At 41.9% G+C, this 27532-nt stretch overlaps 2 protein-coding genes and 1 long non-coding RNA gene across 4 annotated transcripts; 1 reads left to right on the plus strand and 2 right to left on the minus strand.

Moving 5' to 3' along the window:
• Positions 1-181: 181 nt before the first annotated feature.
• Positions 182-19148, minus strand: dnajc10 (DnaJ (Hsp40) homolog, subfamily C, member 10). 2 transcript variants are annotated; one of them, XM_076030742.1, is made up of 25 exons: positions 19020-19147; positions 15829-16068; positions 15569-15734; positions 15402-15452; positions 14688-14770; positions 13553-13684; positions 13142-13235; positions 12938-13015; positions 12098-12141; positions 11217-11282; positions 10762-10827; positions 10584-10673; positions 9668-9775; positions 9478-9592; positions 8538-8665; positions 6851-6967; positions 6560-6661; positions 5998-6058; positions 5386-5480; positions 3007-3140; positions 1904-1957; positions 1644-1791; positions 1324-1446; positions 579-686; positions 182-496 (listed from the first exon to the last, which is right to left on the minus strand). In XM_076030742.1, exons 2-25 carry the CDS (start codon positions 16036-16038, stop codon positions 485-487), a joined length of 2385 nt encoding a protein of 794 aa, XP_075886857.1. In that variant the 5' UTR covers positions 16039-16068; positions 19020-19147; the 3' UTR covers positions 182-484. The 2 variants fall into 2 exon arrangements, with proteins under 2 accessions (XP_075886857.1, XP_075886858.1); XM_076030743.1 differs by lacking the exons at positions 182-496; positions 579-686; positions 1324-1446 and adding an exon at positions 1464-1562 and having other exon boundaries at positions 1604-1791; positions 19020-19148.
• A 559-nt stretch (positions 19149-19707) lies between these two features.
• Positions 19708-25917, plus strand: nup35 (nucleoporin 35). Its single transcript, XM_076030751.1, has 9 exons — positions 19708-20045; positions 20861-21016; positions 21109-21245; positions 22015-22072; positions 22882-22990; positions 23086-23155; positions 24986-25114; positions 25204-25335; positions 25665-25917. Exons 1-9 carry the CDS (start codon positions 20033-20035, stop codon positions 25740-25742), a joined length of 882 nt encoding a protein of 293 aa, XP_075886866.1. The 5' UTR covers positions 19708-20032; the 3' UTR covers positions 25743-25917.
• Positions 24681-27239, minus strand: LOC142891321 (uncharacterized). The gene is made up of 2 exons (XR_012927259.1): positions 27162-27239; positions 24681-25352 (listed from the first exon to the last, which is right to left on the minus strand). It is a non-coding gene; the product is annotated as an uncharacterized LOC142891321 (long non-coding RNA).
• Between the last annotated feature and the right edge of the window lie 293 nt (positions 27240-27532).

Here is a 27532-nt window from a genome sequence, read left to right on the forward strand (position 1 = left end):
AAATGCATTTTAGGCATTTGTTGGAAACCGTCACATCATTTCTACCACGTATGACATCAGCTATAAGACTGATCCTTACAAGAGAAAAAGACCTTTTCGGCAGTAAAAACCTCAACGTAAGAAGATCAAGACACTTTTGAAAAACTTTTGAGAAAGGGTTTTATTCTAAAAAGTTCACACGATAAAATACAGTATGTCACCATTTGGTTGTGTGCGTAGTGTTTTGCGACTCGATGCGTCAGCCAGTATGCCGTCAAAGTGCCCCGCAGTTTTACTTCATAGAGTAAATACAAACAACTTGAGACCAAGTAACAAATTCAAAGGAGGGCCGAAGTATTTCAGTACATTTGGCACAGAGCAGTCAGTGTTCACCTCTCACCGTCTTCTACAAAGGAGTGTTCAATTCAATAGTCGACCTTTGTGCTAAACCAGTCGTGTCCACTTCTGTTCCTCAGCCAGAAGATTGAGGTTCTTTCCGGGACCATCAGAGCTCGTCCTGCAGAGAGAGAGAGAGGTCATAAATCTCGTAGTGGCCTCTACGCTGACTCTGCCATAGAAGCGACCTGCGCCTCTGTTACCTTCGGGCTGCTGTGTAGCTGCGGCGAAAGCTGCGCCAGTCGATCTCTGACAACGTCGCCGATCGTGTTAGCGTCTCTGCTGTTGATGTGCTCCCCGCTTTTTGCATGCTGTCGACAAAAACAAGAGGCCGATAAGTCTTGCCTGTGAACTGGGAAGTGCTCAGAGACGTCTTGCTTATCCGTGCAAGAGAGAAACAAACGCGAGGAGGAACACTCAGATTCAAATGAGCCTTAAAGCTCCAGTGTGTAGTATTTGGAGGTTTTGAGGAGGAAACTGCGACATCAAGTGGATACATTTTAGATTGCAGCGTCTTTCACGCTCCCGCCCACTCCTGAGCGTGCCAGTAAATTACGGTGGCCTTGCGCACCCAAACCTGGATACCACGTCCACTTTCTTCTTTGTTGGTTTATGTATATACATATATATATGTATATATACATATATATATATATATATATATATATATATACATACACACATATATATGTGTATATGTATATATGTATATATATATATATATGTATATACATATATATATGTATATGTATATACATATATATATATGTATATACGTATATATGTATATACATATATATATATATATATGTATATGTATATATGTGTATATATATATATATATATGTTACACACTGGACCTTTAAAAAGATTTCAGCCTCGTTCCTCCTGCGCTACACGCTCGGTTTTCACAAATCAAAGGTTTCTGCTGGTGCTGCTCGCTCTTACTCGTCTTGTTCCCAGGTAGGGGTAAAACCTGACGGTGGGGTAGGCGGTGATTCCTGCTGACTGGCAGGTCTCTTGATAAGCCTGACAGTCCAGCTTCCCCGCTCGGACTTCTCCTTTCAGAATCTGTCGGTCACATTCAAAAGACATCCATCCGTTAGACAGCGCTGAGACATCGACAACAGGTCTCCCGCTGGCTTTTCATGACGCCGCCTCAAAAGCTCAAGTCTCGTCTAGTCGATCTGATGTCACCTGGGCTGTCGATTAACAGAAACCTACACACACATTTTGAATTTATTTTAATAAATAATTGTTTGACTTACTCTCGCTAGCACTTCAAATTCTGGGGCGAAGTGCTGACAGGGTCCACACCAGGGGGCGTAAAAATCCAGAATCCAGTGATCTTGGCCGGACAGAACTAAAGACTTGAAGGTGGCTGGCGTCAGGTCCACCGACGCTCGCGGTAAAGAACTGACGCACAAGCAGAACACGTCAGGTGAACATAAACATTCAAAGAACTATCAAAAAATAAAAAAATAAAAAAAAGCTAAAGCCCCAGTCCATCCTAGTGTTAGCGACTCACCTCAGTGCCCAGGCTCTCAGTGACTGGGCGTCTCTGTGCCAACCGTTGTAACTCCTGAAGGGACAGAGACCAACAGATGTATGAAACACTGAAGAGACTTAAGAGGAGGCCCACCATCAAAAACTGACTTTTTCAGCTCTATTACACGTCTTTTTGCGCTACTGTCAAGCCAACCGATAAGCGAAGTACGAAAGGAATTCGAACTTGTATATTTCTCGGTGCTCTGGCTTTGTCCTCATTACAGTGCTGAAACCAGCCGAGAGGATTCTGCTGCCCTGTCGTACATATGTAGGGGCCCTGATGATTCATAGACACGTCTAAATGCAGTCATTTTTTTTTTTTTTTTAATGTTAGGCAAGGCGTCATTGCATGAGAGCTAGTAGCCACCTTTCCCCACTAGGTGGCGCTAGCACTGAGCGGCTGACCAAGAGTATGGAGTGGGCTGTTCCAAACGACCTATTCACAGCCACTTTTTTCATGCTTTCATGTTGTGTTTTAAATGTATATGCGCTTTATAAAGGATGCTGCTGCAATTTTGTCGCGCACCATGTATGATGACAATAAAGGAAATTCTATTCTATTCTATTCAGGCTGAGTGATGATAAGACATGTTTTGTAAGTTTTTTTTGCCCAATACAAAAATTATCCATTGTCCAGGAAGAATACAACTGAAACAATTTGTCAGAACACAGGAGCGACTTGCCTGTTGTTGCCTCTTGTTTTACATTTGCTTGTCGCTACATTTTTAGAATTAGCAGAGTCTGCGATAGGTTTATATGAAGTATTTAAGTACATAAAATAAAATAAAATAATTGTTAAGTACTGCTGACTGCTTTTGCTATTGTTATTGTTCTGCAACTTTGTATTTGAAGTGATTCTTTTTGTTTTCAAAGTTTGCCAGTGATAATAATATTGAATAATAATATTGTACATTTTTTTTTTAGTTTTTATTCATTTCAAGACACTCAACGTCGCCTTAAAGAAAAATATTAAATCGCATTCAATCCCCGGATCTCAGCCTGTCGACAGCGAGGACGTGTTGGAATGCGAGCAGTGTGTCAAAGATAATAACGCAGCAGCGACAGCGTGAGCCGAGTACGTACACGAAGCGCTCGGGCTGCCGGCCGTTGTCGGGGTACAGGCGGATCTCGGGGTACGCCCTCACGCCTTGACCCTGGCAGAAGGACTGAAAACGCTGGCAGTCAACCGAGCCGACCAGAATCTGACCTGAGAGCAGCTTGAGAGGAAACACACACACACACGGATTAGTCGATGACCGTCTATAACAAGGCATGGGCAAGCTACGGCCCGGGGGCCATATGCGGCCCATTAAGCTTTTCAACCAGGCCCGCCGAACTTGAAGAAATTATATCATCGTAAGTGTTATAAAATAGCTGTATCTCGTCCTTTTTTCCAGTGTTTTAAGAGTCATTTCAATAAAGAGCAAAATACAGTGGGGCTTGTTCATTTTCAATAGACATTAAAGCACATATCCCATGATATTTTTTTTTTTCTCCCATGAGGTGGGTCACCAAAACACTCCATCCATCTGCTGCTGCTCCAGCGCCCCCTGGTGAATTTTAGAACCCTTTGTGGCCCAACAAGTCAAAATGTTTGCACCAATATCAATACCAGTATTGGGTATTGGAACCGATACTGGGGTTGAGTGCTCTAGTCGTACTCACGAAATACAGATACCAGTTGTATATATGTATGGGAGTATATGACAGTGTGTTGCAGTGAAGCTTGTTTGGGGAAAACATGCTGAGGAATGTTCTTTAAATAACAGAACATTTGTGGGGAAGAAAAAAAACATCAAAGTAATTCTTTTTGTGTAAAGGTCTTATCAAGTACTCAACATTGGTATCGGTGAGTACTGAAATGCGAGCAGTCCTAAAAAAAAAAACGCAGAGGAATTAAAATATGTCACCACTAGAGGGCACAATTATCACACATGTACAACAATGGTGCAGCGGCGGCGGCAGCCAACTCCTCTTCAATCTTTCCTTCAACACACACGCCCGACACGTCGGCAGCCTCCTGCATTTTTTCCCCCCCATGTGAATTACAGAGGAAGGAGGAGAGTCGCATGCAGCGACTTGATGGTGGAACCGTCGTGGCCAGAACAGGAAGTTAAAGTAAAACATACAACGAGGGCGTGTGACGCCACTAGAGTTTGTATTTAGCTAGTGCTAAATCTCTGAGCTTATCGAGCTTAATTCAAATGAAGAGCCTTAATACAAGTGTATAACAACGCAAGCTGACTTATCCCGCACAGTAAATAATGAATAGGGAAATCAAACAGATCCGAACAGGTTATATTTACCTAAGTTACATAAAAAATCACCACACTGTGAACTGCTCAACTATTCAGCTCTGGAAACAAGTTGGTGACACTACGAAGCGCTCATTCTGTCTTCCATCAGCGCTGCTCCCGAACTCGGGGTCATGGGGGCCCCACTGGAGAACCATGCATGGACATGGAGATGGATGTATTGGTACCCGGAGATAACCCGACCCACACAGACACAGCAAGAGCATTGCAAACAGGTGCTAGTGCTAACAGCTGCACCACCGTGTTGTTGCCCCCACTGTGTGGCGTTTTTCTACCTTCAAATTTTATCCCAAAAAAATAAATGAAATTTCCCCACTTCGGTGACTTGTAATGGATATAAAGTCGGCCCAGCGGGCCTGTAAAGCAGGTGTAAGCTGTATAACCACTAGAAAAGTCACGAATTACCGTACAACCACTATGATACATATCAGCATGTTGTTGGTTTTGTTTTTTTGACACAACGTTAACTTTCCCGTTTTATGTTCTGATCTGTTTGAGAGTTTAGTGCCACTTCAGAGAATTCATTTGCGTGTTTGCACCACTTTTTGCACTTGACTTGCTGAAACGTTTTTTTGTTTTGTTTTGTTTTTTACAAGTGTGTTCATTATTTCTTCATTTTTCTTTACTTTAACAAGTTTGACTTGTGACCGCTGTTGGTCAGTTAATTAGAGTCCAGCTGTTGTATATCTTGACGATACATCATCAGTCTTTCATGTCGCTCACTGACATGTAGATGCATTACACTTAATGCATTACTGAGCCTGACGGTGGTTCTTATTCTGTCTTGTTTTGAAGCAGCTGCCGCCCGACAGACGTGTACGAGGCTGGGATGGGGGAAAATTAGACTATAGCCACTAGAATAAAGTAGACTATAACCACTGGGTGATGCCTCATTCACAATACAAAATATAGCACTGTCCATGTGTTACACAATCAACAAAAAAAAAAAAGTTATGCAACATGATTTGAAATTGTACCATATGTACTAAAACAGGAGGATGTGACATTTAATGAGCCTGTGAAGGTGTGCATGTGAGTTTATGTCTTTGGGACTGGGTGCACTAAGTCAGCGGCATGGCTGCCATTTACCCATTAAGGATATTAGGATTTCATTTGTTTTTGTATGACTTGTGCATTTGCGTTGTACCCTGGCCATGCGTCTCCACTCTGGCAGCAGGGCCTGGCAGGGGCCGCACCACGGAGCGTAGAAATCCACGGCCCAGTATTGTCCTTCGCTTCGCCCTGGAACCGACAACAGGAGACAAAACAGTAAATCGGTGGACGGAGCAGAAGACAGAAGATGCTTTATCAAACAACAACAAAGCAAAGGTCCGATCCGTTAAAGCATGGGTGTACTTCAGAAAAAAGAGAAACTTGAAACCCCTAAAATCCTCAAGTGGACAATTAGCATTTACAATTATGATACCGTGTCATTGTAACAATATTCAAAACAAAAAAAAAAAAATTAATAGATTTTTAAAATGAACAATTACTTGAAACTTTTTTAATGACAATTTTGGCCTCCACTAATAATAAACACTTGTGTTGCATGTGTATTCTGAAAAGACTTCCATAGCAAATGATATATAAAACATAAAACTTCACAAGGTGAAATTACATTTTAATAGCAATTTGACGCCATTATGTTCCAATGGTTGAAAAAACAAAACAAAGAACGACATACTGCACTTCCAACCATTGAGTGTGTGAAACCAACAGAGTCGCTTCTGCACGGTGGTGCTGCTGCAGTCCATCTCACCTTTAACTTTGTCCGCAAAGCTTGAAGGATCCAGGACGACCACCGACGGGCTGACTAGATCCTGCAGAGACCAAACCTCATTATGTTAGTCAGAGGTGTGCTGTTGTTTGTTTTCCCCCCTCTGTGTTACTGTTTAACAGTAAAAAAAAAAAAAAAAAAAAGAGTAACACTTTATAATAAGTACACATTATTAAGCGTTAATTAAGCAGTAATAAATACTGACTGCATCATTTATAAAGCATGTTTCTGATATGAATACTTGCAAGTATATCGTTTATGAACAGTTATAAATGATTTACTCTTCATTAATAAGCTCATCGACAGCATGCTCGATGGTGAGTGAATGTGTTAGTAGCTGTTTTATAAAAAGTCCGCAATGTATTCTCCAACAGATTTTGTAACTGTGTTTGGAGACTACATACTAATGAGCAGTCATGTCAGAAACCTGCTTTATAAATGACGCATTCAGTTTTTATTACTGCTTAACTAATGCGTAATATTATTATAATGTGTACTTATTATAAAGTGTTACCAAAAAAAAAAGCAGCAGTGGTGCTGATACCTGTATGAACTCGAGGATGCCGTCAGCTGAGTGGTGCCCTTCATATTCGTGCACCGAGGAGCCGTTAAAGATGACCGTCGTCGGATAGGCCTGGATGTTGTACTAAAAGAAAGAAATAACAAATAGAAGGAGAGACAAATAAGTATCGGTCTCTGGTTGACGTCACACTTTTGTCCAACTTGAAGGTCTAAAACGAAGAGCAAGTCGTTACACTGTAACACCAATTCTTCCCTCGGTTTTCTTATGTTGCGATCCAATGAGAAAGTCAAAAATTCCTACAGGTGTCCTCACCGTGGAGCAGAGGTTGTGATGGATGGTGCAGTCGATGGTTCCAAACTTCATCTGTCCGGCCAGCTGGATGGAAGCTTTCCTCAGCTCGGGCAGAAGCGCTCGACACGGAGGGCACCACTGCAGAGACGCGACATGGAACGGCACTCAGAGAAGCGGCTGATATTGAAAAGATCGGCACAGGCAGGCACGTCTTCTTGAAGGAAGTCTGAAGATGAGGCGCTGTTCAGAGGTGGAGGGCTCGATACATTCTGCGCTCTGATTGGATTCCTGCCACTTTTTTCGCAAAACGGCAGCACATTTGAGAATCAAATTATTTCACTTTCCATGAGGTTTTGATTTGTGTTTACTAAAAAACAAAAACACGACCAGTTAAAAGTTTGGGCACACCTTCCCATGCAATGTCTTTTTGTTATTTTTACTACTTTTGGCATTGTCGATACGTATTGAAGACATCAAATATATGAGCGAGATATGAAACTGTGCGGCAAAGAAAAATCATTCCGTACGGGTCACGGCTTCGTGGGTAGTTTACCTTTTTTTTTTTTTTTTTTCCTTTTTTTAAAAGGGATTTTTGAAACATTTTCATTCATAGAGAAAATGTTGAACATTTACTTTGCAGGAAACAATTCAATTCAGTAATTTCAAGCATTTATTTACCAAGACGTGATACAAAGTAGGCGAAATAGCGATTTTATTTTGGTAGAATAAATTTGGGTCCTTTTCACGTCATGACAAGGAATAAAAACTGTGGGTCCTGAGACTCCACCACTTCTTTTTGTTACTACACAATTCCCTATGTGTTCACTCATAGTTTTGATGCCTTCAGTAGCTGCGTTTCCGTTACCCCTAGCATTGCTCAAAACCCTAAATATCGCAATAAAAAACTGGTAATGGAAACACGAAACTTCGAAAAAATATGGCTGAAAGGTTTTTACGCTCTCATGAGGTGGTTTTTCAGACGTATCGATGTGGAGATATCTCGAAAAAGTGTCATGGAAACACTTTTCGCATTTACACGTACGGGGTCACGTGACCAGTTCACTTCAAGAGAAAAATAGCGCGTTAAGTTTGCACGGAGGAGGAGATGGAATATTTTTTACTAGCAATCAAAGAGAAAAGTACAACAACCATTTTGGACGGCAAACAAACGTAAACAAACAAAAGCTAGCGTGATTACCGTAAAAAAAAATCTCGCGGGATTTTAACGAGAATTACGTCTTACGCGCTTCACACCATTCAATGGAAACACCCGCAAATCGCAATTGTAATCTGTCGAAATTTTCGAAATATCGCTTTTATTTCGCGGAAAAACTGTCACGGAAACCACAGCTATCGAGAACATCGCACACTGTTGACGAAAGGAAAACCATTAAATAAATGAGAAGGTGTGGCCAAAGTCGAACTGGTTGTGTATAATGGGACAATTACTTTGTAGCGCTGCCCGACAATTTACAGGTCGATGGAAATGAAAGATTTCGCTCGCGTGTGTCTTTAGCTGCGTTTGTGTTGCAGGGCGAGACTAACTCTGCCAGCCTCGAAAGCAAACAGGGAGCCGGCGCTGCGAGAATCGCTCCCGTCAGGGCGAGGATGTGCTGCCGTGCGAGGCCCAAACGTTTTTAAAAAAAAAAACACCGATACGAGGAGGCTTCCGCGCGATGACGTGCAAAGTAATTGAAAGTGTACAAACGGGAGCAAAGAAGTCGACCAGCCACGGCTCCTTTCTGTCCGACGGAAAGTTGTCGGGCCGGAGGGTCGTCACGTGAGCGCGGACGCTGTCCCTCGCAAAACTCACAATGTTGTACAACACATCTTTGCCTTGGAGACACAACACCGTCACAAAAGACAGAACAGCGAGGGGGGAAAAAAAAAAATGAATCAGCATTCAATTTGAATTAAGAAATAGTGGATTATTGAACAGAGAACAAAAAGTATTTTTCTCTGTCACTTCATATGCACTTCAATTTGGTTTTCATTGACAGTCAACTGAGCACATGTTGAAATTAGAGCAGCGTTTCTCAACTGGTGGCTCGCGACCCGCAGCCGTTCTGATTGGGTTGCGGCTTCATGTGCACTTTTCTTTTGAAGGGATTTTTATATCTTCTTATATTTATTTGATATATTTACAGAGAAAATGTTGGGCATTTATTTTGGAGGACAAACGATTCAATTCCATCATTTGTAGAAAGTGAGCCAATATTTTCCTTTTTGTGGATTCAATTTGAGTTGCGTGAAATTAATTTGGGTCGCAACTTCGTTGTAAGGAAAAAACAGTGGGTCCTGAGACTCCACCAGTTGAGAACCACTGCATTAGTTTTAAAAAAAAAGAGCTGATTTTATAAGTCTAAACAGTGAGTTTATAATTATGAATTGAAATGAGTGGTTAGGAATGATTTATGGAAGAAAAAAAAGCGAGACACACACAACACAGAACATGCACGCATCCATCTATAAAGACATACACTGGCCCCTTTGGATAAATACTGCAAACTCGAAGTTTTCCAAAAATGTTAACAATACAAGACAAAGCAAAGGGATTGCTGGTGAATGAAAAAGATGCAGACGAAGGAGTGAAAACAATCACTAAGAGTGAATTTGAACAACGAGCACAAACCCTGGCTGCTACTCACCGTGGTGGATCTCAAAGTCGTGGATGCCCAGGCCTTTGAAGACGGCCACGCATTGCTTCAGGATGTACAGAGACTGGCACAGCTGCGTGTCTGCTATGCAGTCCACTCTGCCGACCTGCGGGGCAAAAACACTCGGTCTGACACCGGGTCGGGCCGCTCGGACCGACGGAGAACAGGCTTGGTGCCGCACCTGGATGTTGTCGTTGCGGAGGAGAGCCTGCAGCTTCTTGTACTCGTTGGTGGAGCCGCCGCCGCCGTAGGTGAAGCTCACCAGCCAGCGATGACGGGCTAGCTTATGCTAGGGGATAAGGAGTTAGACACAAATTCAAAAACAAAATGTGCCATTTCAAATTTGGAAACAAGAAACAAAATCTTCTCTGATAAATGACATGAGCGGCCACTGCTTTGGTTTATCTTTGGACACCGAGCTAACAATTGTCGCTATTTAGGGTGAGATAACGCCAAAAGAAAGAGTTTGACAGGACCTTGTGTGCAAGTTCAGCCAGTGTGCTACTTATCAGTGGAGACCGCTTCGACGCGTTCATCCAGTCCCGGTGGGGTTTTAATCTTATCCGCTCCACTGTGCGCCAGAGGCAAATGAATTATCACGGCAGACTATCAACGCAAACGTCTGTGTTGATAGCGCAATGTCGGAAAAAACAAAACTTTCATCGCAATGATTGCAGAACATTACATTTTGAGGGACTGGCTTCTCAGCAGTGGCCATAGCCTACTACAAGCGACAGTAAGTGGGAAAATACGCGCGCGCACACACACACACACACACACACACACACACACACACACACACACACACACACACACACACACACAAGTTAAAACATTAGTATTAGAAAAAATCACCTTCACATATTAACCCCATATGAAGTACAAAGGCTGGGTTAGCCAAAAGTAATAACACAGTAATTACAGTTGTGCTACAAACTCATTAAATCCAACGTCTTCTGGACGAACACTTTTCACATCGGCTTTTTTTTTTCAATCAACCCCCCCCCCCCCCCCCCCCCCGCCCCCCCAGCTGAGTGCCAGCACTGCATCAGGGTCTAAGGTTGGTGCACGCAGTCGTGAACTGTGGCTCTCCTAACCTGAAAAGTGTCTCCGGTCAGCGGCTGCAGATCAGGCAGGTGGTCGAGGACCTGGCCGTAAATCTCTCTACAGTCCAGGGTGCTGAGCCACTGAGAAGAGAAGCACATCGACTCAGTTCCGTAGCGCAACGACGCATCACCACTGACTCGTACAACAGTGGCGTGCTGTGCTTCTTACCAACACACTCCCCTGCTGGTCCAGGGAGCTCCCAGGTGGGAAAAAAGCTGTCGCCCCATTGGAAACCTGACAATCACAGATAAATAAGTTAGGATGATGACAACTCGTGCTTTTTCCCATCGGCATGCATACTGACGTCCAATGCGCTACAATGAAACAGCGCACACGCTGGGCTCAGTGTATGCAACTTGAGAAAACTATAGCCAAAATATCCTTCATCCTCATCATCATCATCATCATCATCATCATCATCATCATCATCATCATCATCATCATTCAGGTGTACTGCCACCTTGTGCCGAATCAAATCTTCAATACCGTGTGATATAAATGAGTGTTATTGGCGACGCCCGGCCAAGCGAAGGTATTTCACGTTGAACTGATCTCTCAGGAGCTCACGCTGCATCCTAATCACTGCCGCAGCAAAACATTCCCAGTGGGTGACGAAGCCTCACCTGGAAGCTGTCGCAGAGTTGTGCGTCTGTAGCGCAGTCCATCCAGCCCACCTTCACCAGCCCGTCCTGAGCAACACATGACACACAGTGCGAGGATCAGACCATCGGAACAGCGTTTCTCAAACGGTGGCTCTCCACACCAAAGTGGGTCGTGGCTTCGTGGGCAGTTTCCCCCCTTTTTTGTTTTTGTTTTAAAAATAGTGGACTTAAAAAAAAATATATATATATATATATATTTATAGAAAAAAAAATGTCTATTCACCATTCATTTATTTTGCCGGACACATCGCGCAATTCAATAATTTCAATAATTTAGTCACTAGACACGACAGAAAGGTGAGGTTTTTATTTCTGTTGAATAAATTTGGGTCACGATTCATGATATGGAAAAAAGCAATGTGGGCTGAGACCCGGCACCAGTTAAGAACCACTGCTTTGGAACGCACTGAAAGTAAATGAATCGACGAGTGAACAACAAGCCTGCTGCTCTGTGGGCCATTCAATTTCAAACATGGCCTTTTATTGCGGCACCTAACAGCGCAGTGTTCAATGCAATGCCATCGGAAACAGGCTACGAGTGTGACTTAGTCAGAAAAAGACACTCACGCGCATTCTGTATGTAATAGTCCGTTTTGGGTATACATATATGTATGCTGTGTTTTTTTGTTTCTTTTTAAATCATAAAGTATAAATAAAAAAGGATTAAAGAAACAGTGCAAGTACTAATCTAATGACACAAGAACCAGTTGCCCTGTCAAGGCTCATCATTATCCTTAAGACCAATGCCATCGCTGCATGGCTTACACTGAAAACGAGAGAAACAATCAGACTTGCTGTTGCTTTAGCTATGACTGAGTAATTAAACACTTAAGTTTCCTTACCAACATTCCGGCCAGTTTTTGTCTCGTTCTTGGTTCCAGACAATCTGAGAGGAAGTGAGAGAAGGAACCAGGAGAGAAGGAACCAGGAGAGAAGGAACCAGGAGAGAAGGAACCAGGAGAGAAGCAACCAGGAGAGAAGGAACCAGGAGAGAAGGAACCAGGAGGGAAGGAACCAGGAGGGAAGGAACCAGGAGAGAAGGAACCAGGAGAGAAGGAACCAGGAGGGAAGGAACCAGGAGGGAAGGAACCAGGAGAGGAGGGAAGGAACCAGGAGAGAAGGAACCAGGAGAGAAGGAACCAGGAGAGAAGGAACCAGGAGAGAAGCAACCAGGAGAGAAGCAACCAGGAGAGAAGGACAGCGGTCATGATGGCAGGAGAGACTGACTGCACATTTCTGTCAGCTTTACAGGAACTCTGAGTCTTTTTTGGTATACAGTCTAGAATGTCGTCCACAGTGTTGGCAAGTAATCTATTACTAAGTAATCCCCTACTGTAATTAAAGTGCTTTTTGAGAGGAAATGTAACGGGATTACCGTGGCAAAAATGGTAATTACATCAGAATGGCTTTGTGTAACCATGGTCTTTCTGTCTGGACTTGGTCTGTCACGCATTAAAACTATTATTGCTTTCTCGAAGCTTAAAAAGTAATTTAAGGTGATCCTGAAGCAGAGTCATATCTCTTTACACGCAACCTCTCTCTCCCCCTCTGTCATTTCTCCTATTGCTGCAGGATCGGCTTTCCATTTTGAACCGGCACAGAGTTGTCCAATAATCTCGGCGAAAACCCAAATATGTGGCGTCTTTGTGGTTGTCAGAAAAATAATCGTATTTGTTCGTTACCTCCGACGTCAAAGCAGAAGGTGATCAGCCATCCAAACCCAGATGCGAAGGCGCTGTCTATCTCTTTGAACACGTTGCCTTGGGAAAACACAGCCACACCCACACATCAAACCATCCTTGCCATTCGTCGTTGCTCATTTGGAATAATGGCTATTGGAAAAGAAAAAACAAATACGGGGGAGCGACGACGCGAGTTGGTTTTACCCTGCCAGAGCTGAGTGACGGTTGTTGTGATGAAGCGCATGGAGAAGCGGAGCAGGTTGTCTTTGGAGCGCTCCTCGGTAAACTTCTCCGACTTCTGAGAAGACAAATAGAAAACGTTTGCGGTAACAAACGAGGCAAACTTAAACAAGCAGCATTTTACACCAACTTTTAACACGTTAACTTGACACGAACTGGACCCTCGATGCAGTGTACGAACACCAAACGTTCTTGCTTGATAATGAGACAGTCAGTTTTGATCAGCTGGTGACAGTGTGAGCATCTTGGGAGGCAACAGTGAAATATCAAACTCATGCGTCCTAAATTTAACTTGAACACACTCGCTAACTGCTAATCGCCAACTGCAACATCAACTGTAAAACCATTTTTAAATAATATAAAATCAATCCGGACCTGTCCAGCTCTGTAGATGAAGAGACTGGGGTAGCTGGTGATGCCGTTTCTCCTGCAGAGGTGGTTGTTGTCTCCACAGTTCACCGCTCCGATCCTGATGACGCCGTCCATCTCCTTGGCAAACTCCCTCCACTGAGAGACAGTCAGAGACGAGAGACATCAGTGACACTTCTCCCCCACAGTCACAGACGATGCCCCTTCTCTCCCCGTTTAGTCGCATTGACACTTCAGGATATTGAGTCATCGGAAAAAAAGAAGACGGATGAACGACTGAATAAATGTTCCATATATGTTAAGTTCATCGCTTCCTTGCTGTTGAAATGATCAGATGATCACCTTCCTCTCTTCATCAAGGGGATCAGTCGATCAGGAATTGATTGATGCGAGGCCAAGCGTTCGCAGGGACCGGAATGCAGCGTTTCTCAACTGGTGGGTCGTGACCCAAAAGTGGGTCGCGGCTTCCCTCCTTTTTTTTTTTTTTTTTTTTAAAACACATTCACGTACACTACCAGTGTACCAGTGCATCTACTTTAGACACTGTAGATTCATACTGAAGGCATTAAATATATGACCAAGACGTGGATTAATGCGGCAAAAGAAAAACGTGTAAAATACCTAAATTTTTACCTAAAGTTTGAGTGATTACACAATTTTTTTGCTTAATACATATTCCATATGTGTTCATTCATAGTTTTGATGCCTTGAGTGACAATCTGCAATGTAAATAGTCATGAAAAATGAAAGAAAAACCATTAAATCAGAAGTATGTGGCCAAACCTTCGACCGGAAGTGTATAGTTATAGAGAAAATATTGGGCATTTATTTTGCAGGACACACAATTCAATTCCATCATTTCAGTAATTCATTAATTCACTAGACATGATAGAAAGTGGGCTGGCGTTTTTTGTTTTTGTGGAATAAATTTGGGTCGTGACTTCATGACATCATGATGAGGGAAAAAAAACATGATGCGAGTCCTGAGACTCCGCCAGCTGAGAACCACTGCCTTCAAGCACACTGAAGCCGGTTCACGTTCGCCTCCACACTGATGTCAGTGGACAGTGGAACAGCTTTTTAACCGCTGAAGCTGTGAATGAGTCAATCTTTTTTTACTTTTTTGAATGAGTGTTCGTACCGTTGGAGCCAGCTGGTGGCAGTGTGAACATCTTGGGAAGTAGAAGTTGATGAACCAGATTTCTCCAGAGCTGACTGCCGCGTCTGAAACACACACACACACACACACACACACACACACACACACACACACACACACACACACACACAGTCTTAACTATGTAACTGACGCAGAGCCTAAGTTTAATTTATACAAAAGTAATGTTTTGTGATTGTTTGTTTACTCTCTTTTTGACACATCCTGGGCAGAAAAAGCACCAATGATGCTGTAATGACTTATGAGACTGTCTGAAAGGCTGTGGGCAGCTCTTCTCGTTGATTGTCATACAACTTTGCCTGACATCAAAACGAAATGATTCTAGTTACAAAAAAAAAAAAAAAAAATGATTTTCAATGTGGTCAGCAGCTCTGAGTGAAATTTAAATCACAGCTCACTTGACGGTAAGGTTCCACCATCCAATGTCCCGAGTGCAATGAAATGACATGGAATCAACCGCTTCTTTGCGATAGCAGTGAAATGTGAATTCAAATGACAATGATTGAAACATTAACATTCTGACAATTTTAAGATTCATGACCCATAACAAAACAATATTAAAAAAGACTGAAGTGAATGGAGCATCCAAGTCATTTATACTGTGCTGCTTTCCATCTTTCACTGGGACCATTTCGTTTCACCGTAAAACCAGTCAGTCAGGTGGGCCCTCGTTCTTACCAAAGTCTCCACTGTCCAACGTGACGATCTCCAAATCGTCATCGTAGATACCTAGTCAAAAAAAACAACAAAAAAAAACAACAAAGATTTTGAAAGGTTTCAGCTTCAAGAACCGCGACCATCTCATCAGGATCGTAAACGTTGCCGTGATTGCGACGGAGACGAACCAAAGTCGTATCGGTAGTAGTTCCAGCTCTCGTAGCGCCCGCCGCTCTGCTGCTCGTCCAAGCCTTTCTCTCCGTATTTATCGTATTTCTTTCTGAGGTCTTCGTCCTTCAGAACTTCATAGGCTCGATTGACCTTCAGGAACTTTTCATGGGCGGAAGCGTCACCCTAGAAGACGACGAAAACCAAAAAAGCGGCGTCGATTCGAGTCCGGCTTTGTTTAGAGGCGTTCGTGCGATTACATTTTTTTTAAGTAACTCACAGGATTTTTATCCGGGTGCATTATGAGCGCCAGCTTCTTGAAAGCTTGCCGGATCTCTCGGACTGAGGCATCCCTGGCCACTCGCAGAAGCTCGTAGTAGTCTTGGCTCTCGGCTAAAACCGCCTGGGACAGCGTGAGAGAGAAGACCAGGGCCCACAGGAGCAGCCCCCCGGCAGGCCGCTGACTCCTGGGGGAAACCTTGCGGCTCATCGTCAGTCCTTAGGTATGACCACTGCGCACCTGGGAGATGCAACCAGAAAGCACGGCGGAGGTCCGATTTACAGTCAGGTCAGACTTCGAGCGCTTTCCCAGAACTTTGACATTCCCGTCTTTGCATCCAGTTTTTGGCGAGTAATCTATTACTAAGTAATCCACTACTGTAATTAAACTGCTTTTTGAGTAATGGAGTAATGTAGCGGGATTACTGTGGCAAAAATGGTAATTATATCATAATTACTTTATCAAGTAACAATTCCGTTACTTTTTCGAAATATTTTTCAAGCTAAAAATGTCTTATTTTGTCTTATTATTATTCACAAAATGTCTGAGATTTAGAAAAAAAAAAACAACGTTGCAGATTGATGATCCAGCTGTGCATGCAACATCAGTGATATGCGACGACGCACCAAAACAAGCGATCGCGTTCGATAGCTGGAAATGCAAACATAATTTTCATTTCATCTCGTCGAAATCAAAGAATGTTGTGGTTCGTTGCGCGTTACGTTATGTGGAAAATATCCACGTGGAACCTCATAAATTCTTGAAAGCCATATTTTACGAGTGAGTCAGCAGTGCTCCGCACTGGGGGAGATATTTTAACTACTGCGCTTCTAATTATGTTAACAATATGGGCTGTGCAAAAGGCACCGGCGCTGCACATGAGGTTGTTCTGTGAAATGCGCAGTTTGTGTTCAGAGAGCAAACACTCATCCGTGCTAAGAGGACAGAGGCAATATTTGGAATTGCAAACTTTGTACTTCAATAAAGTTCATTCCAAAGCACTGAGCAACTGTTAGTTTATCTTTTTCTTTTCTTTTTTTTTTTTTTACAAAAGTAATTAGTAATGGATTACTTATAAAACAAAGTAGTTAAATAAGTAATTAGATTACGTTTTTAAGGAGTAATCAGTAACCAGTAGTTGCATTACTTTTATGGAGTAATCCCAAAAACACTTTGTATTGAACTGTGCAACATCGCCGATCAAACATACATTCAAACAGCAGCAGGTCGATACAGTCACGGTCACCTTCACCACTCAAACCGCTGGTCATTCATTTATCCTTCTGGACAGATGTGCATCTCTCAGACCCCCCTTCAATTACATACCAGCAGGTGTGTTGCTGCACAAGCTGTTAGCACTGGATACCAGGCACGGCATGTCACGTGGCAATTACTGCAGGTGTCCTTAGTCTGCGTTTTCCCAAGGCTTGTTTGTCATGATCAGTTTGGGGTGAGGGTGTGGCTGCAATAATGCCACCTGAACACGAGATCCAGAAACAGGCCGACTGTCCCATCGGCCCTGAGTTCCCGTTGCCGGATGGCAAAGGTGGTCTAACCGGTTGCGTGTTTCATTTAGGGCTATCCCGATACTATATTTTCACTTCCGATACGATACCGATACCGATACCGCATGCTACAAATGAAACATACTTTCACTATTTATTCTGTAGTGTGGAGTGTTAAAAAAGGCAGCATCTAGTGATATTACTCAAACAGAGAATAAGAGTCAGAAACAGTTGTATTGGAGAACATACCACTTATTATGAACAATTTTTTTTTTTTTCAAACTCAGGAGGCCGTGAACAACGACTCAAATAACTTATAGTGCAAACAATTCACAACAAATTAACAAGTTTACTGCTCGTATATTCTGAAAACAACTGAGAGCAGGAACAAAAAAAAAACAACAAAACAATATTGTCAGTTAACTAAACTCGTGATGAGCCTGACTCCTCCATCTCCACTTTCTGCAGTCCGAGCATGATGTGGAGATTCTTTTTTCGCCGGAGTAGAATGGACTGCTTTCTATCGGAGTGTTAATATCGGCGACTTAAGATGACGTCCGATGTAATCCGATATTCCTTTTTTGGCTGATATCGGACCGATATCCGATATCAATATCGGATCGGGACAGCCCTAGTTTCATTACAACATTAATTTAGTGTAACAGTAATTTGTGTAAATTAAAAAAAAAAAAAAATGTGTCACTGTTGGTCCCAAATTAACACTTGTTTCTTCCAATTGACAATTCCAGTGATGTTTGTCAATACTGGACAAGAATATGAATCCTATGGAATGAATGGAGAGCTTTGAATGAATGCAGCTTTCAGGTCTGATGCAACAACCCCAATGTCAAATCTTTCTTCTTAATCCCATCCTCAGTACGAGCAAAATCGCAGACACAAAAGAAATGCCGTCTCTAAAGAAGAATTAATATTTGCAGCGTTCTAGAAATCCACTCAGGTTTTTAGCCGCTTGCTAAAAACTGATGCATCATGTGGCCACAGGGTGTTGTCACTATACCCAGGGAGCTCTATGGCTTTTGTGACAGGATACATTCTTCCACAGGTAAATCAAATCAAACTATGAAAAATATTCGTCAATTTGCGCGGTGACTGGTGAATATAAAATCCCATTACACAACATCAAGTAATTAAGAACAAGAAAGGGAGGCCTTAGAATCATCTGTCGCCCACCCTGCCAGTAGTTTTAATGTGCAGCTTGACATGTAGCATTGGCATTCCGTAACAATCGTAGGAAAACGCCTATATATGATGAGGGTCGTACGGATACAGGAAGTAGTGCTGGACATTGAAGATCTGGTCTTGTTATCTAGGCAAGACCGCCAAATGGAACTGTGAACAGTATCAACTCAAAGCCTCTGCGAGTGTCAATGCACTTGGCTGGGTTTCTTTAGTTAGGGGATCGTGCTCATATGTTATTTCCAAATGTGCTAACACTCATGTCTTAGATTTCCCAGACATGGTCCTTTTTCACAAGACACAAGACAAGCTCCACAGTCACTGGGCTAACAAGCTTTGGACCTAGTTAGCTGAAACTATCACAACTTGGGAGCCAATCCCACTCAGCTTAATCATGACATTAGGCAATCGAAAATTTGTTGCACGCAAAATAACAGTATTTCATATTTACAAGTATTTCACTCCATGTGCAAATAACTGTTTTCTTACCTTGGACCAGAGACGTCCCGAATTACGGAAAGTCTGCAGATGAAGATCCGCATCAGCATCCGGCTAAGACCGGCATCAAGTTGCCATTACTAACATGTGATTTCCGATTGCATTATTTTCAAAATAAGAGTTTCCATCAAAACCTGAGAACTGAAAATACTTGATTATGCAAATAAGTATGAATAAAACTATTTGTATCTCATACTGAATATTCAGTTATGTATATTTTTGTATAAATATTTGTCTGTGATTAAGCCAGGATTTCTTTAAATTTATGTTGTACTTTTATCTTAGTATAAGAATCGACGTTTATCACGTTTTGTCTACTTTTGAGTTTTAACTTAACAATAAGGTGCGCTGACGGTCGCAGTGAAATGACGTAGAAGCCGGGGGGTACAAAAAAACGTTTTCAGGAATGTTTATTTTAACAGGATGTAGTTGACTATTTTAATTAGCATGAAATTATTTTACAGAATTGTGTTAAAGAATAGCGTATTTACGTCTCGGTGCTTGCCAAGAAAAGTAATCGTTGTTTTCTAAGTGGTTGAAGACGACTTGGTTTATTCTTCCGAGCTAAATTTAAAAACGAATCATTTTGTTTTACCAACTTCATTTATCACAGACAATGCGATTTACAGTTTAAATAGTGTACGTTTAAACACTGAGCATTTAAAAACAGTTGCACGTTTATCGCGACGCAATGTAAATGCGCCGGAAGTAATCACGTCCATCAGTTTGACTACGTTGTCGTGATATTCTTTTCCAGCTCCCGGTAGCTTTTGCTGTAAAATAAGAAATTCATGGGTGTTTTTGTCGTTGTTTTTCATTGTAATTGAGTGGATTCCATACGAGGTTACTGACCCATGTGCATCTCTTTTGTGTTTCTTATCACGGCTTGCCTCTTTTGCCAGTCACTGTTAGTGACAGGCCTGCTAGCCGAATAGCTAGCAACTTTATTGCTTTGCGTCACTTCCTGCTTTTAAAACTCGCGGCCAAAGAGTGGCACAGCAGAAATGGAGCTACAAGGTAACGTGTTTTTATGTGTTAAGTTTTTTGAAACGTTATACATTATTGTTTTTATATGCTGCTTGATTATTGTCCTGATCCCATTACCTTTTTAGCGTAATCATATCTTAAATGTACTCACATATCAAGATTTGCATATCACATTGACGTGTGTTAATTTTCAAGGTAACACATGCTGAGCCATGTTTAGCGAAACACAGATTCAACTGTGTGTTTGTGCTGTGCTTAGTCGTCATTGACATTTTTGTCAACTGGCCTTAGCTCAGAAGCACCCTGGTCATGGCTGCCTGTTCCCTGAACCTTGCTGCCAAGTTACCAGTTCAAAATACAAATTGCTATTGAAGAAATTACTCTAAAAAATATGTATGAATGACAATCACAAATTGTTTTTCCTTCAAAATTGAGATCACTATTCTCAAACATTTGTTTGAATTGCCAGCATCCTTCAACTGATGTATTCACTGTCCTGCATGTCCAAATCATCTAGAATCAGAATAGCCTTTATTGTCACTGTAGCAGAAGATACATCGAAATTGTGTAAAAATCTAAAACATCTCCAACAACATCTAACATGCCCTGTCCCTGTCCATTCATGGTCCTGTCAGTCATCCCCAAAAGAGAACCTTAACATTTTAAACCTTGCTACATCGAGGTCTACCACCTGTCTTCTGCTCATCATCCCAGTGACATTTATGCGCCCTTAATTTTATTTGAAATTGTTCAGGACAGCTAAAATAAATAATAACATACACAATTTATGTATTTAATTGTCCAAAGCTTAGTTAAAACATGCTTGTCTTGTCCTGACCTTTCAGTGGGATCTGAACCAATGACCCTCGGTTCTCCGACGTCTCCCAAGCTGGCCCCCGGGGCCCAGTTTCTGCCGGGCTTCCTGATGGGTGACCTTCCAGCTCCAGCGACGCCCCAACCGCGCCCATTCAACCTGGCCTCACCCCTGACAGATGGCACGGGTATGGTCCACAGAGACGTCGCATGCGCTGTCGTACAAGCTCTTAACTGATGATCGTCCAGATTTATTTGTGGGTCTTCTCTTGCGCTTCAGGCTTAGGGGGAGATGGACCAGGCTCTGCCCCGCAGCCTGTAGTTCCTACTCCGAAGGATAAGAGCGGTGCCCCTCCCGTTCGCAGTATTCATGCTGATCTGATCACTGCGACAACCCCACTCAGTGCACACAGGAAGGTTAGTAAACCCACTGACAGCTGTTTAAGACCAACAGCAATTTCTTCAGCTGTGTCATGTAGAAGGAAACCCTCGTTTTTCCTGTGTGTTAAATGTGACTTTTCTGTTGTTGTTGTTGTTGATGTTGCTGTTGCTGTTGTTGTTGTTGCTGCTGTTGTTGTTGCTGTTGTTGCCAGTACATTGGGTTTGCTTTTTGTACTTCTTCCCATTGGACATTATTTGTCCCGAATGGGATAATGGGGATTTATTTGATTTTGAACTGGATTGGAGAATAAAGTCATCCTGCATGACTGCTGTATGTTTAAAATGACCCAACGTCCCATTGCAGAGCACAAGTGGGGAAATGGTCGCAAAAGAATTAATGCCATAATTTCTGAGGCACTTAAACTGTCACTTTGATATAAAATACAAACAGGAAACAATGTGAACAACAGAATGCCATTTTTGCAGACCTCATAAAAACATTATAATTAAAAAAAAAACATAATTAAAAAAATCAGAAGACAAAGGAAAAAGTGCTAAATCTAAAATTGAAAATGCCATTACAGTTACATTATACGTAGGCACACATAGTGTCAACATTTCTGCAGTAGAAGCTAACTCAGGTGCTCAATGAATACTGAATGGAATCAAAGTGATGTGCATGTTTACATTTTAGGCTGGAGATCTGTGGCTGATTTCAAAGGGGATGAAGCTGTAGTTGTGTGGTCATGATAAAGCGAGAGCATGATTTATTGAGGACTAACATTTCCTGTCTGTCTCTCTTCAGGGTTTTTCAGTACTTCAATCTCCAGTGTCTGTACGCGGTGCCTCAACTCCACGGCCAGGTAAACGACATTACAATCAACGCTACTGCTACAAATCTAACCAGTGCTTATTACTAATGTACGATCATCATCATCAAATTCTTAAAGAAAGACCAAAACTATTTCATTGGCATCTTCTCTATTTTCTTTGTGACTGTGTCACAACACAGATGCATCTAAAAAAAAAAAATGTAAAAAAATTATGATTTTTTTCAATAACTTAATGCCAAAAGTGAAACTTTTAAGATATTGCACAAAGTGAAAAATTTCATGTCTTGTTTTTTGTCTGTGGACCAGTCACCGAAGGGTCAGTGTTCAAAACTCGTATGTCGAAGTGTCCTTGGGCAAGACTCTGAACCCTAAATTACTCCCAATGGGCCTGGCAGCGCCTTGCATGGCAGCAGCCGCCCGCTGGTGTGTGACTGTGTAGAGAGGCCAATGAGATGTAAATCACTTGCGGTACCACGAAGGTGCAGACAAGTGTCAAATAAGTGCAGTCCATTTACCTTTTACCATTAAACAGTCATGATTATAGCTCACAGCTGGGACTTTTATTATTATGACAACAATCATAATCAGTTATTATTAAGACAATTTGATAAACATGACGATTATTAGCTTTCACATACTCTACGCCATAAATCAACAAGGTTAAAGTAAGAAAAGCATCAGCAGAATGGGTCTACAGAATAATTCTAGAAAAGAAAAGACAAGCCATTAAACTTGTGGTTGATTTCTATTCCCCCCTTTCTAACATATGCATTAGCCTTAATAAAAAGAGTTTTCTTTTTTGATTGAAATCAGCCTTTTCTACCTGCATCTATTTTCAGCCGTGCACCAGATGTGCCTGTCTCCAGCCCAGGTAGATCCCTTCTACAGTCAGGGGGAGTCTCTGTCGTCTGATGATCAGCTGGACCAGACCTGGGTCACCGTATTTGGGTAGTTTGAAGTTTTTGGCACATTTGCTTCGCATGCTCAGTGACTTTTTTTCTTTTTAAATGTATATAATTCCATATGTGTGTGTTTTTTGTTAGATTTCCCCCAGCCGCGGCATCCTACATCCTGCTGCAGTTTGCCCAGTATGGCAACATCCTCAGACACACAGTAAGATGCACGCACCTCTCCTCCCTGAGGTCCTGTAGGGTGTGCTTATCATTTTATTGAAACAATATCTGAGTTTGCAATAGTCTGACTATTTGGGATACAGTCTTGGACATGCCATATTATTTTTGATAAACTGCCATCTAAACAGAGAATGTAATGTAAAAAAAAAAAAAAAAAAAAAAGACCATAACAGCAAGTTAGGAATCCTCTCATCTGTAACATGGGAAACATTAATGGCAGCAGCATCACTAAATATTCCTGAAATTCCGGAAGAGAAGATTAAATTAGTATGTAGGCTATTTTAACATGAAATGAACTTTTAACTGCACAATGAGATAAAAATATGTAGACAAAATTAAATATGTTGGATAGTAGAAATAAAATGGGCACTGCCTCTCAGCAGTATGACAAAAAAAAAGGAAAATGAACTGAGTCCGAGGTGATAAAATGCCCTCTTGTCTCTTCTGTCAATAATCATCAGTAGGTCTGCGCCAGACAGGCTGCCTGACAACAACGTTCAGACATCCCTCAGGAAGGTGTCAGTAAAATGAGGCAGCCTACCACACAGCAAACAACATTCAGTTAGGTCATTGCACAAAAATGGGGAGTGTACGAGTGAAGTGCAGGACGGGAAACTGAAAAATCCAAGGCAACTCTGTCGCATGTAGAAAATGATAAAGCCTTTATTATGGCTGGGACGGTGTCATGTTCAAGACTGTTTGGACTTTTACGCTGATGAAGGCACAAAACTGAAACACGTAGGTCCAGTCATTTTAAATCCATGTAGCCATGCCCTAATACAGGCTTTTTAATTTTCTATATACAGCAGAGTTGCCTTGGATGTTTCACTTCCTCATCCTGAACTTCCCTCGCACACTCCCCTGTTTTGTGCAAGGACTTGCCTGAATCGGTCAGCTGCTATGAATGCACCCCAGCCAAAGCACCTCTTTTTTTGACTAATTTTATTAAAAGGACCCAAGCAGCGCTCCTTCTTTTTTCCTTCTGTCAAAAAAAAAATCAGTGTTCCCGGCCTGACATGGCTGGAGTTTTGGTGTTACTTTGAAGCACAACCACATTTTGTGCGTTTGGCACTTTTTGTGTTCTTTTTTTCTCATCATGAATTAACTTTAAATTGTTTGTACTACATTCTTACCGCCTCGTGTTTGTTTTGTTCTCTTCTTTCTATCTTTTTTTTAGCACATTTCCATTGCATACATTAGTCACAAAGTGTTTCAAAGACGTATAGAAAAACCATTCCATGTCCATTTTGCCTTTCTAGTTTCTTTTTTCTGGACTGTCTCTCATTTTAGTTGAAAACGACAACAGAACAGAACAGAACTGGGGTGGAGCGCACCTCTTCCGAGCATCCGAGTATCACACAAGAAAGGAGGACAGGTTCATATAAAACAAAAGCACATTCATATGAAATCGGATCCAATTGGTTTCATGTACTCAGTCCATTTGGACCAGATCGTGTAGAACTTTTCTTTTTCAACCTTGAGAGAATAATTAGTATAGTGAGTAGTTTGTTTGTCTTTGCTGTTCCATGTTTCACACAAGATATTACCCAAATGCAAGTTGTCACAATTAAAAGGGAAGTTTTGTTCTCTTCTTTCAATGTCATTCTTCTTGAGCTTCGCCCTGAGTGGACCCCACAGAACTTTACAGGGAGTGTCACGTCCCTGCCAGTGAGCAACGGATTGTTCAGTTAGATAGAATCCATTGCATTTGGTCAATTGAGTTCTTATCAGGGGGGGGGGAAGAAACAAAACCGACCGGTTTCAAAGGTCATCGCGGGATTAACGGAAGCGTTGCATGTCTCGCTGGCAGATGGCGTCCCCTGGCAACTGGATGCACATGCAGTATCAGTCGAGGCTTCAAGCGAGGAAAGCTCTGTCCAAAGATGGGAAAGTGTTTGGCGACGCCATCATGGTGGGAGTGAAACCCTGCATAGACAAGGTCGGTTCTGGCGTCTGACGTTTGCTTCGCCTCTGTCAAGCCGTCCTCCTCGGGTGAGGTTAAAACTTGTTCCTGTCTTCCGTCTCCAGAGCGTGATGGACAGCAGCAGCGCGGCCGTCGCCTCCCCTCTCCGCACCCCCTCCTCTGCGCTCCCCTCCACCCCTCACTCAGCCATGAGACCACTCACTGCGGCCTACAGGAGCTCTGGGAGCGACTACCAGGTGATGCACACTTCACACTGGAGATAGATAGATAGATAGATAGATAAATGTACTTTATTGATTCCAACTTGGGAAACTACGCCGTTGAAGCACTAAAAACAATACAAAAAATAAACTATACAGTCATTACAAGAAATATTTAAGTCAATCTATATACAACAACAAAAGCAGCAGTTGTGTGCAATCTTTTCCATAGAGTCCAGAAAAAGTTCAGAATATTATCAGTCACACGGCGGGGAAGAGTTGTAGAAACATTTGTTGTGTGTTTGTTTGTTTTTTGTTTTTGTTTTTTTCCTTTTGTATTATTAACCTCTTTGTCATTTTTTCAGGTGGTAGCCGACAAACAAACCCCCAGAAAGGACGACGGCTATGTTTCCAAGGCAATGGAATACTTGTTTGGCTGGTGATTGACTGCTCATTTTGCATTCTGTGTGCGTATGCGCGTGCATGCGTGTGTGTGTGTGTGTGTGTGTGAGATTGTGTGCGTGTTTAAAGCAAATGGCGGAAGATTCATTTCCCTCTTCCTGTTTTATAAATACATTTTAATGTTCTTGTCCTAATAAAAATAAATTGTTAAATTGCCTCAGTTCAAGACAATTATTCAAGACTCGCAAGAACAATACAAATACTACATGGCCACAGCAAACGGCCAACCCACACCTGAATTAAGACATGTTGAAGCATAGTCTGTCTTTGACAACATCCACATGCCTCGCTAGCGTGAGGGTCTTCACTGTATAGCTCTTAGATATGTTTTGGGTTTGATCAGTTAATCATCAGAAATACTTTATCTGAGTGCTAGAAGAGTTTCTTTATAATCAAAGTTAGCTTTAGCCTACATTTAGTTCTTTCTTTGTTTTGATTTTCTGTGTCTGTCCAGATTTTCATTTAATTTTAACACCCACAACATAAGCATATCAACTCTGTTTTTTTTTGTTTATTTTACCAGCTATATAGGTTCAGGTTAGCAACATAAATACGACATTGAGGTAAAATATTCAATTGCTCACAGGAAAGAGCAAGCAACTGATGAAAAGGGTTCAGAATGCTCAGTTAATTGGTCATTTTTAAGAGAAGAAGCAGTAACAAAATTAGACCGTTCACGATTACATCACATTTCATAAACATGGTAAACACATAATTAGCAACAGGTAGCTGGCCAACTAAAATGTACACAAAAGCTGCCCAAAAGTCTTTTGACCTGAATTGATTAATGAAAAATTCAGGTGGCCCAGTCTCAATTTGTATTAAAGAATTTAAATATAATGTAATTTAATTAGATGGTGGAATTAAAGTTTTAATGTATTGCTAAAGTGATAGTTTTATTAAATGTTATATACGTATAGCATGCTGAATAGCATACAGGTGAAGGTTTGGAATTATGAAAGTAAAAACAATAGTAATATTTTTTCGTCCACCAGATGGGGCTACAAATTCTCGACACAAACTTACTATACTACTCTATACGGTGAAAATATATACCGCTCACAAGAATGCTACGTGTATGTGTTGCCTGTTTGTGTTTGTCTATAATGCGTACGTCTATATGCAAAGCCATTCACTTTAATCGAAGAGTATACACAGTTATGTAACTGGTCTTGACGTCACACCTTCCTGGTTTGTATCAAGTTGAGCAACATTTTTTAAGTAGGCGCACACTTCGACCATTGACTGTTGTGTACACACAAATAAACTGTGATTATAAGACTATCTGATGACTCATCGAGCAGGCTAACGCAGCGACGCACACTGACTAACTAATATGCTGGGGAAAAAGGGCTGAGCAATACATTATCGTTGTTATGACGAAATAAACACAGTGAAACTGCTTGGCCTGTTAATGCTGTGGGCTGAGCAACTATGCATAGAATAGCTGGAGGGCTTTGGTCGGAAATTACAGGATGGGAAACTTTATTTTTCTCTTTTTTTTTTCTCCTTGTCTTGACACCATGCCCCGCTCTCTCACTCTGTTAAACCGAGAAAGTAGGAATCCTCTCTAATTCACCTATCTCCTCACAGCTCATGACTTCCCCGGTACCTTATCTCACTAACATATGGTGTCCGGGTCCTCACGTCACTGTCAAAGCGTACGTGGGGGATAAATGACAAGAGCAGACCACGAGGCCTCCAATGTTTACGGCACATGAGGCGTTGTAGAGAATGTGGGGGGGGGGTTAAAATAGGCTTTAGTTGAGAT

Source organism: Nelusetta ayraudi, unplaced genomic scaffold (assembly GCF_046127955.1).
Source record: "Nelusetta ayraudi isolate G7.1 ecotype Tasmania unplaced genomic scaffold, CSIRO-AGI_Nayr_v1 ptg000031l, whole genome shotgun sequence".
NCBI classification, from domain to species: domain Eukaryota; kingdom Metazoa; phylum Chordata; class Actinopteri; order Tetraodontiformes; family Monacanthidae; genus Nelusetta; species Nelusetta ayraudi.

Excerpts from the sequence above, each read along its gene's own strand:
- dnajc10 (XM_076030742.1), bottom strand. The coding sequence starts at position 16,038 with ATGAGCCGCAAGGTTTCCCCCAGGAGTCAGCGGCCTGCCGGGGGGCTG. Across the intron at positions 11,283-12,097 it reads AAAAACTGGCCGGAATGTTG|GACGGGCTGGTGAAGGTGGG; the intron begins GTAAGGAAACTT and ends TGTGTTGCTCAG. Across the intron at positions 5,481-5,997 it reads CTTTGCGGACAAAGTTAAAG|GGCGAAGCGAAGGACAATAC; the intron begins GTGAGATGGACT and ends TGTCGGTTCCAG.
- nup35 (XM_076030751.1), top strand. Across the intron at positions 21,017-21,108 it reads ACCCCTGACAGATGGCACGG|GCTTAGGGGGAGATGGACCA; the intron begins GTATGGTCCACA and ends CTTGCGCTTCAG. Across the intron at positions 23,156-24,985 it reads GCAACATCCTCAGACACACA|ATGGCGTCCCCTGGCAACTG; the intron begins GTAAGATGCACG and ends TCTCGCTGGCAG.